This window comes from Cebidichthys violaceus, unplaced genomic scaffold (assembly GCF_023349555.1).
Source record: "Cebidichthys violaceus isolate CVI_PGR_0920_01 unplaced genomic scaffold, fCebVio1.0.p SCAF_30, whole genome shotgun sequence".
Lineage (NCBI taxonomy): Eukaryota > Metazoa > Chordata > Actinopteri > Perciformes > Stichaeidae > Cebidichthys > Cebidichthys violaceus.
Window position 1 is genome coordinate 809,203 of NW_027176484.1, and position 15,396 is coordinate 824,598.

The window sequence follows — 15,396 nt, forward strand, 5'->3', positions numbered from 1 at the left end:
TGGAAAGGCTAAAGTCTTGTAACATAGAAAAATGCAGGTAAAAACAAAGAATTCACACTTAATTATATGACTTTGGAGATACTTCGTGAACAGTTTACATGAAAGTAACATATTTTCAGAAATGCTGGAAACACGGCTCTTTGGACAGCAATGCTGGCCTCACAACTATCTGATGAATTGCCATGCAATTTTGTATGTAACTGTAAATCACTATATTGACAAGAATCTGGCAATACAATCATAGACGGTATGTAAGAAGTGGACGTGGTCACTTTGACGTCACCCATTGGTTTATGAAGCCTTAAGTTTGGCGTTTTGGCGCTCACCATAGTGGATTTTGGATTTTTTGCAATAAGAAGTGACACGACATGGTGGAGTTAAGTACAACCAAACGCTGTATTTTTTAATTTTAGGCGACCAAAACTGTTTCAAATAACTTTAATGAACTGAAAACATGCTGTTAAACAAAAACACGGACAATCTACTAACTGAACATCATGCTGTATTGAAGAAGACTTGAAACCATAAACTCATGTTTACAATGTTTACTGAGGGAATAAATCAAGAGAGAAGTAGAGTCATTTTCTCATAGACTTCTGTACAACCAGAGGAGTCACCCCCTTAGAGAGAATGCAACTTGGCTTTACTTTTCAGACCTGGAGGTTGCCACCGGTCCGGGATTGAACTGAACCACTGTGTGCCACAAATCTTTGCATGTAAACTAATGTTATTGAGAATCAATTCAGTATCAGAAAACATAAGATAAGATGTTTTTTATATATCTGTTATGTCTGCTTTGTAAACCCACGCTTAGAAACAGCTGGCGCGGCTGCGTAGTCTGGCTTCTAATTGCAGTCGTTTGAATTGAAATGTGTGCACTATTTGTGCAGGAATATGAATTATAAAAATGTAGTTGATCTTAGTACCGAGTTCACCTCCAAGCCGTATTAATTTAATAATTCTCTTTTTAGTTTGTCAGCACATTCTTTTGCCCTTCAAGCTAGCTGCCTGTTACGAAACATAAGAGCCGTGATTTATTTACTTCAAATAAACAAGCTGAATTAGTTTTTAACTGAACAAGTATGAAGTAAACAGTAATGAGGATTTGAGTCAGAACTGTTTACTTTGCAAGAACCCCAAAGCCACCGCTGACTCATCGGTTACACCTTCTTTTTTTTTTTCTTCTTTTTTTTAACCCCAAGTTGAAATGTTCTCTTCTTTCCCAACAGGATATCTCTAAAGTTCAGAGAATCGTCACGGCCAGTAAATCACCCATGAACATCGGAGTAATGAGGAGAGAGGACGGCGGAGTTAAAGCCTGCCAAATGGAAAAGGTGAGCCTTTAGAGCAATCAACTATAATAGCCTATGTGACCTGAGGGCCTGTTTCCACACGGTTCATCTGCTCACTGAATTCATGCTCAAGTCCCTCATCGGATGTATACGGCGGCCCACTTTTACTCCAAGCGTCTTCATTAGGTTCATTAATCGAAAAAACATTTTTGTGCAAGACCTCTGCAACTAGTCTCACGCCAATACAGCCATTAGATTCTACAGTTCAACTTTGACACTCGGTTCTTATTTGCACTTCACCAGAGGATCGCCATCTCCTTTTGTGGTTGTATGAAAACACACCATGGCTTCACAAGAGAAACGCGGCGTTGTCCGTTTCTGCACGCATGACACTAGGCTGCGTTCATGAAACTGTTCATTGTTATTCAGAAACGTTGGCATTCAGTGGATCAACATGGTTTGCAGAAACCTAAAATGCCGACATTGTTTTCTGGCTATTTTGTTCATGGCTTGTTTCAGCCATTACTGGTAAACATGAACCGCTTCCTGCTCTCAAAAGACAACGATTTGTTTCTGTTCTGTGATCAATTTAAATATCTTTGGGTATTTGGGATATAAAACCCATCAACTTGGAAACTGAGGAAATTGTGACGGCAGTTTTTTTTTTTAATTGTTTCCATATTTTGTCGACTAAACGATTAATCTACATGTAATATCAGCCCTGATCACAAGGTAGAAAAAAAGCTGCTGAGGTCATGTGACCACACATATGCTTCATGAAAGCTAAAATATGTAAGAATATGCATTGTTCTTGAGTGTGCCTCTGGGAATAAGGATACCATTTTACAGTGTTCTAGAGCCGAAAGGAACTGATTATTCAATCAACAGGACATTGGCACTATTAATAATCTTTAAGTCAATCATCAAATACTTTGTTTTGTTGTTGAAAATTGAATATCTTTGGGTTTTGGACTGTTTGTCGGATAAAACAAGCACTTTGAAGACATCGACTGGGGCTGTTCTTCTTTTGATTCTTAGATTAATTGATTAGACATTTTGTCTACAAAATGTCATCTCCACAGATAAATCAATAGTGAACATAATTGACCCTTCACTAAGACAGAAGGGTCTACAACATGCGTTTGAAGCAGAGAAAACATTTTAAATAGATACAGACAGAAGCTAAAGCTAACAGATCACAGTGTGCTCAGCGAGGCGAAGGGTCAACTTGTTTGTCAGAGCCAATGATTGCAGCAATGCAATCATGCGTGGGGTAGTACTGCAGTTGCAGCGAAGATATACGTTTTCCAAATTCGCAAAGAAGTGTTCACTCGCAGTTGCACTTACTCATTGTAAACATACGGTGAGATTCGCACTGAGGACCTTCGCTGGAACATTTGAGGGAGCTGAGAGCTTTGCTAGTATTAAAAAGCAGTTGTTGAAGGAGGAAAGAGAGAAGCAGCCGCCGACCTCTCCTAATCGCATTTCTCGTGGAGGACTTTTGGTACCTTATTATTACAGCGCTGCGCTTCTCTGAGATCAAGGCAACTGTGAGCGTTCAGTTATCAGGAAGGCTCCGAATGAGTGTCAACAGGATTTGAAGAAAGCAGGGGGGAAGCGAGGTCCATAAGGACTTCTGACAAGTGGCTATCAAGAGCTATTACAGATATAAGTTGATAGACCGCCGAACACAGGGGGACTCTACGGAGGGGGGGGGGTGTGTGCCACCCAGGGAGGAAATTACCCTGTATGGCAATCCGTGTCAAAGTGATTGTTCTTTAATGAAATTGTGCCAAAAACGATGTTCACCGGTACTTGATTATATAATTTTGGCAGGGCTGTAAAAAAAAAAATCCTGCAAGCAAGAGAGGGAGAACCATTCTGATACAGATAAGAACAGACATATTTGAAACAGAGACTCAGATATCGTGTTTGCTCGTGAACAAAGCCACATCCCCCCCCCCCCCCCCCCCCCCCCCCCACTTCCAGCTCTGTAGGCTGGGAGGAAATGAGGAGAGACAGTTTGTATGAGCGTGTATAGCTTTCACTCTGACGAACGATTTCCATCGACAGACGTCACACTTAACCGTTTGAAATATATATTTCAAACCTCATGGGGCCGGATATTGTCTCATCGTTTTGTGAAACAGCCAGGCGTTCATTCCTCACTTGTCCTTCGTACATGTGGTTTGATGCATCAAAAATAGTGTGCAGCGGGTGCTTCAAGCAAGTGATTTACCCTATAAGACTAGAGAGGAGTGATTCATGGGCTTTATAGTAACCGTGTTTAGCGTTCATCTTGTACAAAGCTATCTTTTGGCCATAACAATTTGCAGCGATGTTACACGAAAGCAAAAAATTATTACCACGAGCGCAAAAATGGCTCCAAGTGCATCGCGGCAGTGCAAGTGATTGACACTGCTCCTAGCCATATGTGCAATTCTGTTTAAAAGAAAATAACAACAACAACACGTCCTGTAGGGTTGCAGCTAATGATTGCTTTTTGTATTGATTCTTTCATGATTGATTGGTTTTAGTCTGTAAAAATGTGAGAAAATACTGCAAAAATGCCCGTCTGAAGTTCTGAGAGCCAGAGGTGACAACCAGCAGACCATTCAAGCACGCTGGTGCTTATTCTCAGTGCCGCTGGTGTCCGATACCGACACACGAGGCACCGTTTAGAGTCTTCATGAGACGCGCCAGGGTTTGAAGTAACTACAGTGTAAACCCATCCGTGTCATTATTATTATAGACAAAAATGCTCCAGGAGTGTGAAGACAAGAGTATAAAAACAAGTTTCAGTGCATTTATTCCAAACCATGATCTTTTATTCCTGAACCTAACTAAGTTGTTTTGATTTGAATTCATAACGTTAACCCCGTACTTACTGCGACCCTAGTGTGTGAGGAGACCATGTTGGTCCAAACCCATTCATCACGATTCTGTAAAAAAAACAACTGATGATCTTCATTAGAACCAGCAAATGCTCCGCTTGTGTTGTTTGATCAGTAACTTCACAGGTATCCATCATTCCTTAATCAACAACCACATTGACGAATTTACTGTTAATTGAGAAAACGGTTAGAAAACTGTAATATTGATACAAATGTCTTTGCACGGTACACACGTGAACAGCTTAGCTAAATTGCTGTCATTAAAGTTAATCAGAATATTGTATAAAGAAGTATAATGAAGTCAGTGGAACGTCTGGTACCTGAAAATCAAAAGGGCATATTATCGACACCGCCTATTCATCTCATGTGTTCTCACTGAATACACACAGCTGGGAGCTTGATATCTTCCTAGCATGTACTCTCTCTACACTGTACTGAGATTATTCCCCCCCCCCCCCCCCTCTACTCCCACAGACCGGCGGCAGCTGCTTCCAGAATCAGACGGAGGAATCAGCCCCAGACAGTAAAAAGCTACCGGAGCCACAGCAGGTGAGCTAGACTCACATTTATGTTGTAAAGAGATGCAAAGCGTGTCAAAGTTTGACTCTTGTCGCTGTTGTGAATTCTCGGCCTTCTTTGGCCCCACAGGAAGCGATTAGTCTTATCAATCAAAGGAAACATCGTACAGTATGAAGATGATGTTCTTCTATATTTGTCTAAATGTCAAGAAATCCAACAAAAAGACCAAAAATCAATTGATTTTAAAATACTTCCATTTCTGTGGCACTCAGCCAAAAACCCATTTATTCCCACTTAAATCATTAACAATGGTTCACAAATGTCTTTGTTCTTTAAAAAGGCTCAATCATTTCCTTAAAGCTGGGAATTGTAGTTTTTAGCGAACACGACTCAACCAGAAGTAACTAGTGCGTTTTGTTGGGCTCTATTTTCAGCTGTGGATTAATGAGTATTTGCTCAAAATAATCTCCAGAGTGAGTGTTTGTGATAATGAAGGAACATGTCAGCCAGTGCAACTTTGTGGCTGATTGATGGGCTTTTCAATGGGTTTTGACAACAATGGAGGTCTATGGCACAGACGGAATAGGCTACACAGGGAAACGCTTGTTAGCGAATCAAGTCAGTGATGGTTTTGTTTTTTTAAAAACATTTTCATGGGGATTTTTGACAACGACAGGTAGCATTTTTAAAAATGGCAAGAAGCGTTAAGCAGGTGTACATGTAACCAGCTCAGTGTGACTTCAATGACTGACAACTCATACCCTGAAATGATTCAACTCGGCGTGCAACACAAGTGGAACAAAGCAGAGCAGATGACACACAACGCCCACAACACATTCCTGAAAGACGGCAACCAATCTCCTAAAACCTAATATTCAGAGTGCCCAATGTCACCTATAGTGTGTGATATTCAATGCCCTGCCAAAGCCTATGCATAACTGCCTCCCTCATCATATTATTGAATTGAGTCACACCTGTTTGGCAGCGGCAGATGGTACGACGAAACAATGCATCTCATTTCCATGCTGTGCAACACCGTGTAACTGAGCAACTGTCTTGCATTCCAAGTGTCAGCGATCCATTTTTAGACGCGAGAATATTTCAAAAGAAATCTCGACAAATGGGCAGATTTGCCTTCACTTGTGTGTGTTTTGTGCCAGAGAGATACTCACTGATAGAATCTTGATACAATTGCTTTTTTTTCCAAGGAGGTGGACTGTGTCACAGATACCAAGGAGTGCAAGATAATGGTACTCTGTTTTAGATTCAATGTAATGCAGTGAAATTGTTCAACATATTATGTATACATGTTATTGAAGTCAATTGCAGTTCATTAGCAGAGGCATGTATGCTTCTCTGTGTCAACACAAGATGCCAGACTAAGCAGGAAAAAAATCGAAAATGAGCATTTTAACAGAAGTGGTGTTTTTCTTTTAAATCTAAAAGAGGATTTCTTTGATGTTCCGGGGTGTTTTCTGCATAGAGGAATTGTTTGGCGCCCACTATAAGAGATATCAGCCAAAGTGATAAGAGTTGAGAATAAAAAAATAGCAATTAAAACCCTGTCCCAATGTGTTTAATAGCAATTTATGAAGCCACTGTTGAACAAGCAGAACATTAAGTATTTGACTTGTAGCAGTCAATTCCTCTCTTATTCACAGCCACTATATTTTCCGCCTGTTCTTATTCCCTGGGTGTCAAACGACCGATGGTTCGTCTGATACCGACGCACAAAGCACCCTTCAGCATCTTCATGACACGCACTGAGCGACTACAACGTAAACCCACCCGTGTCGTTATTCAGCCCAGTATCATGTCCGGTCATGAAATAGTCACAAAGTGAAATCTATTGGTTTTGTGTACTTGAACGCCAATTGTCCTGTTTTTTCGCATTCATGTGACTATGCAATGGTCAGAGCTAGTGACTGCTAGTAGTATTGAATATCAACAAGACCACCTATGATGTGAGGGAGCGGAGGAGGATGGGCCAAACCAACACGTCTAAACCACAGGTGTCTAAAAGTGTCTTTTGTTTTGTGATGTGATCTTATTGCAAAAAAAGAAGTCGTGCCGAGCAACGCCAAAAAACATATGGACAATTCCTGTTCTTATTCACGTAACCAATAGAATGCATTTCGAGACTACATCACAAACTGCCATGACACTGTGTTGCCTTATTAGATGCTCACAGAAATTGTTCCAGGAGTGTGATGACGCGGTATAGAGACAAGGGGAAGTGGCTCAAACAAACCCAGGACTTTTACAAGGAGATTAAGGTTCAAGAATGGTGGTCGAGTCCTGAAGCGTTGTGGAGTTAAAAAAAGAAGAGATGACTGGCAACGTATCACTTGGGCTACTGACTATTCAGATGTCTAACTTGTTCTAGTGGATCCTTTTTCTCTCATTAATCGGGAAATTTTCACATTTCATTGCAGCTCTGAATCAACAATCGACTCTCTTTCACTGCTGTCGGTCGGCATCCCTCATGCACAGCACTTGCCATTCATGGTGTAGTAAACAATTTGATTAGTAATGATTTGCATTCTGTTCTCCGTGGATCAATCTGCATTAAAGTGTGCCCCCCCCCCCCCCTCTTATTCCTCTCACTACTCTACCTTCATTATGTGTTCTCATGTTCGATTTCTTTGACTGGGAACCTGAGTGGCATCTCGCCTTTTCTTCAAATGCTTTTGGAAGAAAAGGCTATTCTTGTAGTCTTGCACCTGTTGTGTTTTTTGTACAACACAAAGACAGGTTTAAATAGCAACAGAGCAACACTTGCACTTTTTTTTTTTTAGGTGAGACATACTCACGCAGTTTCCCGTGGCACAACGATCAGACAAAGAGGTTCTCGTCGACGTGGCCTGAACATCGACAAGCTGACAGACCACGTACCCACAGAGGGCTTTCAGCCAGATTAACTATAATGTCAACAACACGGAAGGAAAACAACATTGTTCCGGCTTGGTAGATATACTGTGTCGGCTTTAAAGCCACAGTAGGCAATCTAAACTGTATGCGATTTATACAAATGTGAGGCGTATATGTTGAGTAAAGTTTCTAAAATATAACTCCATGACATTTCAGAAAACCCTGGCGTCTGTAAAAACAATAGCTCACATCTCTAAAGCACGGTGGCGTCAGTATTGTTTGTTTCTGACATTCCGGAATTCATTAAAATAAAAAGGTGCAAGTGGAAGCGGTATTATAAAAAAAAAGTCACAAAAAGTGAATGTGAGGTGAAAAAAAATCAACAGAGCCAGCTGTGCAGTTGTTCCAAAACATCAATTATTTATTGTTATTCAAAATCATTTAAAAAAACAATGAATATGCCAGTCACACTTGAATTCATATATTTTGAGATTCTTAAAAATAGTTGAACTCTGCCAGCAATGTTTTTTTTGGGGAAGGATTTTATAAGATGAAATTCACCATCAGCCTGCTGTGTCGAACTCAGTCACTTAATTCATTTGTGTTCGCCTACAGTTTCACTGACGCCCACAATAAAACAGGGCAAGGAAAGGGCTATCTTCCTTTTGACCATTTCTTACATCCTTAGGGTAACAGCGCAAAGCCAACATATACAGTATTTCTAAAGTTTTCATTCTATCCATGCCTATAGAAAACAGTGACAATCTGGGTCAAAATGAAGGCAAAACTCTATGTATGTAGCAGTAGTTAAAACATAGAACATGTTGCTGACATTGGTAGTGCTGCCACTTGAAAGCTGTGGCCAGTTTCTCTACAAATCCATGCTTGAACAAAATATTTTGGACGTCCTTAATGGTGCAAAAGTCAGACCATATCTATTGCTCACCACATGAGCCGGTGGCTAGCAGCTAACGTGCTAACAGCGGAAACGGTGCAAACAACGGCAATAGGGGGCGACAGAGCTAACAGCGCTAACCTAACAGGAGGTCCGGCGCTAAGCTTCCGCGACAACACCATCTGTCGACGCCGTTATCAGCTGTAACCACTGTATAAGCACAGTGCAGAACGGCCGAGAACGAGCCAGTGGGGCACGCTCACATGAACTTAGCCGCACTAAAAGGTAAACAAAGCTCTGAGATGCTCGAATTACAGCTACACTCTTTACATAAGCAGTAGCTGTTTGCTGCCATCGTAATGCCCTGAATGCCATCTAGAGAACCTTTAAGTGAGTTTTAGCTGGTGATAAATAAGACACACACAAAAAAAAGAAGATCCCAAACCCACATCAAAGTGGGCGGCAACTGAGGTTGGCAAGAAGCCACAAGAGTGCATTAAGTGAGAAATCGTTTGCCTGCAGATGGAAGTGAGAGTCATTGAGTAGCCAGTCTCTGTCACTGAATAGCAAAACATAGATACGTTAAAAATGTGCTACTTAGTGTTTTCTTATTACATAAATGCCAGTATATAGTGTGGTCAAATTTGAAAGTTTACTTTCAAGCTCTCCTGAGAGTGATTGGATAAATGTAGAGGTGTTTCTTGCCCCTTTTTGGTTTGTTTTGCTCCGAGCCAGGTGATAGAGTTATAACCCACTGCCATGCAGAGTGATGTGTAACTCAATAATTTGCAAGCAGCCAGCAAGCCTAAAGGCATTCTGCAAAGTGACATTGGTAAACACAAAGCAGATGCTTTGCTCGGGGAATTGGTTTCTGGAGTCTGTGCGCAGTGCTTAAACATGTCATTGACGAAACTGACTTGATTATTCAAAATACCACAGAAAATTGCATTCCATTAATGAAATACATTGGAGCTCAATAATTTCATTTTTTTTTTTTTAAATGTTAGTGGGTATTTGTGAAAATAGAAGGCTAAGATGTAAACACAACACCCAAACACACACACACACACACACACACACACACACACACACACACACTCTCTCTCTTCAACTGCATTGTGTTCAGACTGCTGCTGTTGTCCGAGTTGATCTTTGAAAACCCTGAGAGCTGCTGGTTTTCCATCCCACCAGGTAGTTAATTGCATTTATTCCCAAGTGTGTTTATATATAGCTAATTTTCATGATAGCTGGAATGAAAACCAGCGGGACTCTGTAGCCGTGTCCCACTCCACGGGTGCTACACCCAGTCAGCATTTAAAAACCTAGCATCATAACGAGTTGACAAGGAAATAAAAAAGTATTGCTGCCTTGAGTATCTGTGAAGTGATTGCCCTGTAGTCCATGCCATCAAATTACAAGGCCACATCAAGTATGCATTAGTTTTTGCTGTTCCAGCCTGAGTGAGAAATTATCTATCCTTAGCAATGTTTCTAAGATGACAAAATGACATTTATAGTGTTGATGTTAAAGCTGAGGTCAGAATCCAGGATAACCCCGAATTGTTTGACCTGGTCCTAAGTGTGAAGGGCTGTTGTCTGAACACAGCTTGGTCAGGAGAGACTTCATTAGAATTTTAACAATAATTTATTATACAGGCATAAAATTTGAGTAGTGCACAGTCATGGGCGATTGGACTCCATCCATGAATCAGGCTTACCGAGGGTTAGTGATGCTGCTGTCAGGTAAAGCCTAATCCCGAGTCCAGACACTGGTGGTGGTGGTGATGTAGGGAGTAGCTGAAATCCGCATGATGAATGAGGAGCATGACTGTGATGCTGACTGGAGGTGGCTGGGGCGGAGGACGGTCATATCCGTTTTGAGCTAAAATGACAACTGACAGCAGCAGAGAGGAGAACACGTTTTAAAGTTTGACGGCAACAATGTGATTGGCTTAAGGACATTGTGCAGAATCTGGTTGGTTACTTTAAAGTGAAACGCCCCCAATCAGCTGATAGAGTAAACACAAAGAGAGAGAGAGAAACTGAATGAACAAGAATGTAAAGATAGTCTTAATTTACGCTTTTAAGCTTCATTTGCTCACTTTTGCCCCAAATAATATATCAGTCTTGTCTAGATTTGGCTGTAGGAAGTTGTCTGACGTCAATGTATTAATCTCGTCTAAACATTTCACTAACCTGTCAACAGGTCTAAGATCATTTAGTGACACAGGAATGTATAGTTGGGTGTCATCTGCGTACGAGCTGTGAGTGTACCTAGAGCGTCATTGTCTGAAGCTCAGGGCCGCTGATCAAACCAAGGTATTTGACGAGTTTGGGAGTGAGAACGTGTTGCACGCAAACGTATAAACGTTAGTTAGACCTCAAGAATGCACACAGCATGCTTTGGTATAAAACAATGGATGTACACATAACTTTTCTTTATACGAAAACATTTAGGTTGGTTTGCTTGTATTGACTTGTTGTGTGCGGCGTTACATACTTACATTTTACTAGTTATTTCAAGGCCAACAATGATGTATTTCCTAAACTTTACAAAGTAGTTTGGTTGCCTAAACTTAGAAGTGTTTTTATTTGAATTCACAGCGTTAACCACATGTTTAATGCAACAGTACGCTGGGCTACCCAGTGCATTAAAAAAGTGACACCACGGGGTCTGACAAAGTGTCGGTATGTGACGAGTTAGAAGGAGAAGGTGATGGAAGTAGCAGCCCCTAAAACAAGACAGATGCTGTGTGGTTAGAGCCGGGACTGAGAGAGGAATCAGACTGTGTGGTTACAATGCCCAGTAGTAACCGTCAATGTTATCTTTAAATAACATTCTTTTGCATCCCACAGATAAATTTAGGAGCATTTTCTGCTCAGATTGCAGACCATCCACATGCCTTCTCCGGAATATTATTGTGTCAGTCTCATTAACAATCTTTATCCTCTGAACCATTACAGCAAAGGAGCCAAGCGCAGACTGGAAAATCCGACACAAAGCTCTCAGACGACAGAGAGGAGGCAGAGGGAGGCAGCAGCAAAAAGACAAAGCCACATGAAGACGACTGAGCGGACGGCATATCATCCAAAATGCAGAGCTCCTGCGTTGCCTGAAGGATCTTTCTAAGAGCACACACTTGCGCACTCTCACAAAAAAACATATGTGCGCCCACACACACACACACACACACACACACACGCTCACACACACACACACACACAGCTACACACGCATATCAGCATTGTTTGCAAAAGCTGAGACACTGGAATCTACAACAAATTTCATCTGCAAAACCTCCATAGTAAAATGGCATGCATTCTAGAACTTCTTTTTAATAAGGTAGCAATGGCACTGGTAACTTGTTTCATGATCGTTCATTTGTTGTTTACTTATCTGAGTTTTATTCTGAGTGAGGACACTGCTTTCTAAATGTGTGATCTTTCTAGAAAAATCCCTTTGCACTGTTGAGGTCTGACACTGTATCCTGTGATATAAGTATATCAATTGACAAATAAAAGACACTACTACTACTACTATTACTACTACTACTACCCAACTTAGAATATTGTTTGTCACTCATTGTAGCAAGGTTAATTTACTCCTCCACATTTTGAAATATAGAGGCTCAAGTTGGCTGGCCAACTGTTCAACATTTAATATTTCAGCACTCTTTCTGCCTTCAACACTCAAGAGGCAAAGAGCCAAAGACTCACAATGGGTCGTCTCCCTGAGAATGTGCCATGCACTGAGTAGTAACTCCTAGCTACATGTATCTGTGTTATCTGACCTTTCTGTGTCCCTTTCAATAAACTGTAATTTTCAGTAAATGTGTGAAGAATAAATGGTTATTCGTGGGAAAGAAATGAGTGCGCATGTTTGTGATCAACAGAGGAAATGGTTGCACGGTGCAAAGAGCAATCAGCAACATGTATGCCTTGAGAATATTAATTAGGTGTCGAACAATACTAGAAGAAGAGGCACTGACACGTCTGAGGTTAGAATAAAATTGGTATTTTCCAAAATAGAAATTTTCCATCATGCAACTCTGAAAGTTGATTTAGCGGAATAATTATCTGATAGAAACGAAGGAAGGTCAGAGGAAGATCGGTGTTGTTTTAGCTGTCCAAAATGCAAACCCAGCCTCCGTTCACTGAGCAATTTTAGTTAATCTTTCACCTACGTGACTGAAAACTATTTAAGCAGTTTCATTTGTCAGTAATTTTCTTTGGTTTAACGAAGTCTTATGGGATCACCGAAGCCACATCTAAATGCTGTTTTACTGTAAAAGGTTGACGCCAGACAAATTCAACCTTTGAATTTGTATGCAGTCCAGTCATCCACAAGTTGACCATTATTGATGAAACCGATTTTTAATTTTTTTTATAACTTAATTGTTTTGATTAATCATTCTAAAAAAATCACAAATATATTTTTTAAAAAAGCCAAAAGCCAAAAGTGATGTCATCAAATGTCATGGTTTTTTTCAATGTACTATCCTGTAGGATAAGGGAAATCAAGAAGTTCTCACTTTTGAGAAGCTGGAAACAAATCATCAGAAAATTTTTAATTTACAGAAATGACCAATTGATCGATTTTTATTTTCAACGACTAATAGATTAACTGACTCATCATTGCAGCTCTAGTTTTAATGTTCATCAACTTTGTGGATTGAACAGATAGGTAACATTAAATTGTCGTCAACAACGTTTGTGTAGAACGTATTGACTGCCAGGTCGGCTTTTACAAAGGAATCAACACGCCACCTGAGACGTGCTCGAGCATTATGGGATCATGATCACAAATATCACTCTAAGGGTGGTGTGTTCAGACTGAACACAAAGCTGGCCTGATTAAATTCTAAAGTCAATGCAAAGTGGATGCAAATTATCCCTGTGAGGCGCAAGCTGAGGCAAAGACGAGAGCGGGTAAGTTGAAATGGTTTCAAATTATCAAAACATTTGTGCTGGTGCCGAGGCTGACTGACTTCACTTCATGAATGTCTAGCAGGAGGAGGAAGAAAAGAAACTGGATGAAGCAGAAAGAGGTGGAGTTCTCGGGGGGGGGGGGGAGTGTTCTGAGATCAGTCACACAGCAGTTAGGTGAATTAACAAGTAATTATTAAGTGCCAACCTGCATTGTTTCTAATGGTCATCAGGGGGCGACTTCTCTGGTTCACAAAGAAGTCAGATTGTATAGAAGTCTATGAGAAAATGAACCTACTGCTCACTTGATTTATCACCTCAGTAAACAATGTTAACATGAGTTTATGGTCTCAGTATTTAGCTTCAAGTCTTCAGTACAGCATGACCTTCCTTTATTTAATAAAGGTAAACAATGGACAATAAAGCCAGGTAAACCCTGTGATTGACAGTTTGAGACAGTTTTTTCATCTTACAACTTGTGTTTTCTTTTCACGAAAGGTAATTGAAATATGTTGGTCTCCTCAAAATGTGTCATTCACTGTCACTTCAGGCCAAAATGTCGAACTCGAGGCTTCAAAATATCACTCCAGAAACCAATGGGTGACGTCACAGTGACTACATCCATTTCTTATACACGGTTTGTGATTAAACCATAAAACGACGTTTTTAAAAACCACAGCAACTCCCTAACCTCCCAGTGTCTTAATCACCCTACCCCCCCCCCCCCCCCCCCCATCAGTCTCCAGGTGCACTGTCTACGGCGGTGCCATCAATCATCTTCAACATGTCATCATCACCTTTTCAAAAGGTGATCCAAATTATGCCAGACGTCACTCTCATATGTTTGGCATCCATATTTGTTTGTGACAAACTCCTGCGTCTCTTCGTTGGGCTTTGGAAGGCTACCAACTGTTTTAATCAGCTTTGTGGTCACAGCATCCCCTTCATGTGACATTTGGTGCGGTCACCCGGTCCAAGAGTGTCCACGCTGGACAACGTTAGGCGACAGGTGCACAGCTCTATTTTAAGGCCCGTAATCCATCTCTTTTTCGCAAGTTTGAGAGCTTCTTCCAGGTCGGCTCGATGTCTTGCTGAGAGCAAACGAAAGGGCCTGTCGCCAGGATTTGGAGACCAACGGAAGGCCTTGCAAATGCTGCCATTAAACCTCAGAGCTGCCAGTGGCCGAATCGGTCGGGGAGGCAAAAGATGGTCACGGTTGCCATTAAGTGAACAGGCTTGGATTTAAATCAAAGTGACAGTGTGGTTTTTGAAAGCCACCTTCATTTTACTGTCTCCCGTTCTCACAATTACTCTTAAATTCTAGCTGAGCTGCACACCCAGCCAAAGGGAAAATGGTGGCTGACAGTGTGCATGAATCATCTGCTTTCTTTTGACTTTGTTAAGCTTAAGAGGTTTGGTCAGGAAGCATCATACACACCTGAGAACAAATGACATGTATCCAGGATCGCAACAAGTCTGACACACAAGCAATCGTCGTACGCTCACTTTGGAATTTCAGATTTTGTTGAAAATTGAAGCTATTTTTCAAATGTGGAGCAAAATCAAACATCCAAACTGTAATGACATTTCCAAACTCAACATTTACACAATGTGCACAACAGGCCGTGCTTTGTACTCAAGCAGGGGTCAGTCTGATCTATTCCTAAGTCCAGTTGTCCTATCAGTCAATAAAAAGGCTGTTATTGTTGTCATTCCCAACACAAAATGGAGGCTGGAAGCAGAGCTGAATGGATAATAACACCAAACCACCTGAGAAGTGATGTGTGGGAGTTAGAGATGTCCCGAGTCGATCCTGAGGGCCCCTCTCCAGGCATAATTTAATGGATGAGTAAATGCTAAAAATAAAGCTGATCAAAACCCAAACCCTTCTTTGCTGAACTCCACTGTGTTTTGTCCACCTACAGCGTGGATGAGGAAAATGATTTAGGTACGAAACAGATCTTTTACCTCTGCTCGCTATTTCTCACTAGCAAAGAGCA

General features: G+C 41.0%; 1 protein-coding gene across 1 annotated transcript; it reads left to right on the forward strand.

The window, feature by feature from the left end:
• Positions 1 to 1,200: 1,200 nt before the first annotated feature.
• Positions 1,201 to 12,323, forward strand: LOC137882200 (leucine zipper protein 2-like). The gene is made up of 3 exons (XM_068724370.1): positions 1,201 to 1,334; positions 4,661 to 4,735; positions 11,435 to 12,323. Exons 1-3 carry the CDS (start codon positions 1,275 to 1,277, stop codon positions 11,540 to 11,542), a joined length of 243 nt encoding a protein of 80 aa, XP_068580471.1. The 5' UTR covers positions 1,201 to 1,274; the 3' UTR covers positions 11,543 to 12,323.
• Positions 12,324 to 15,396: the final 3,073 nt, after the last annotated feature.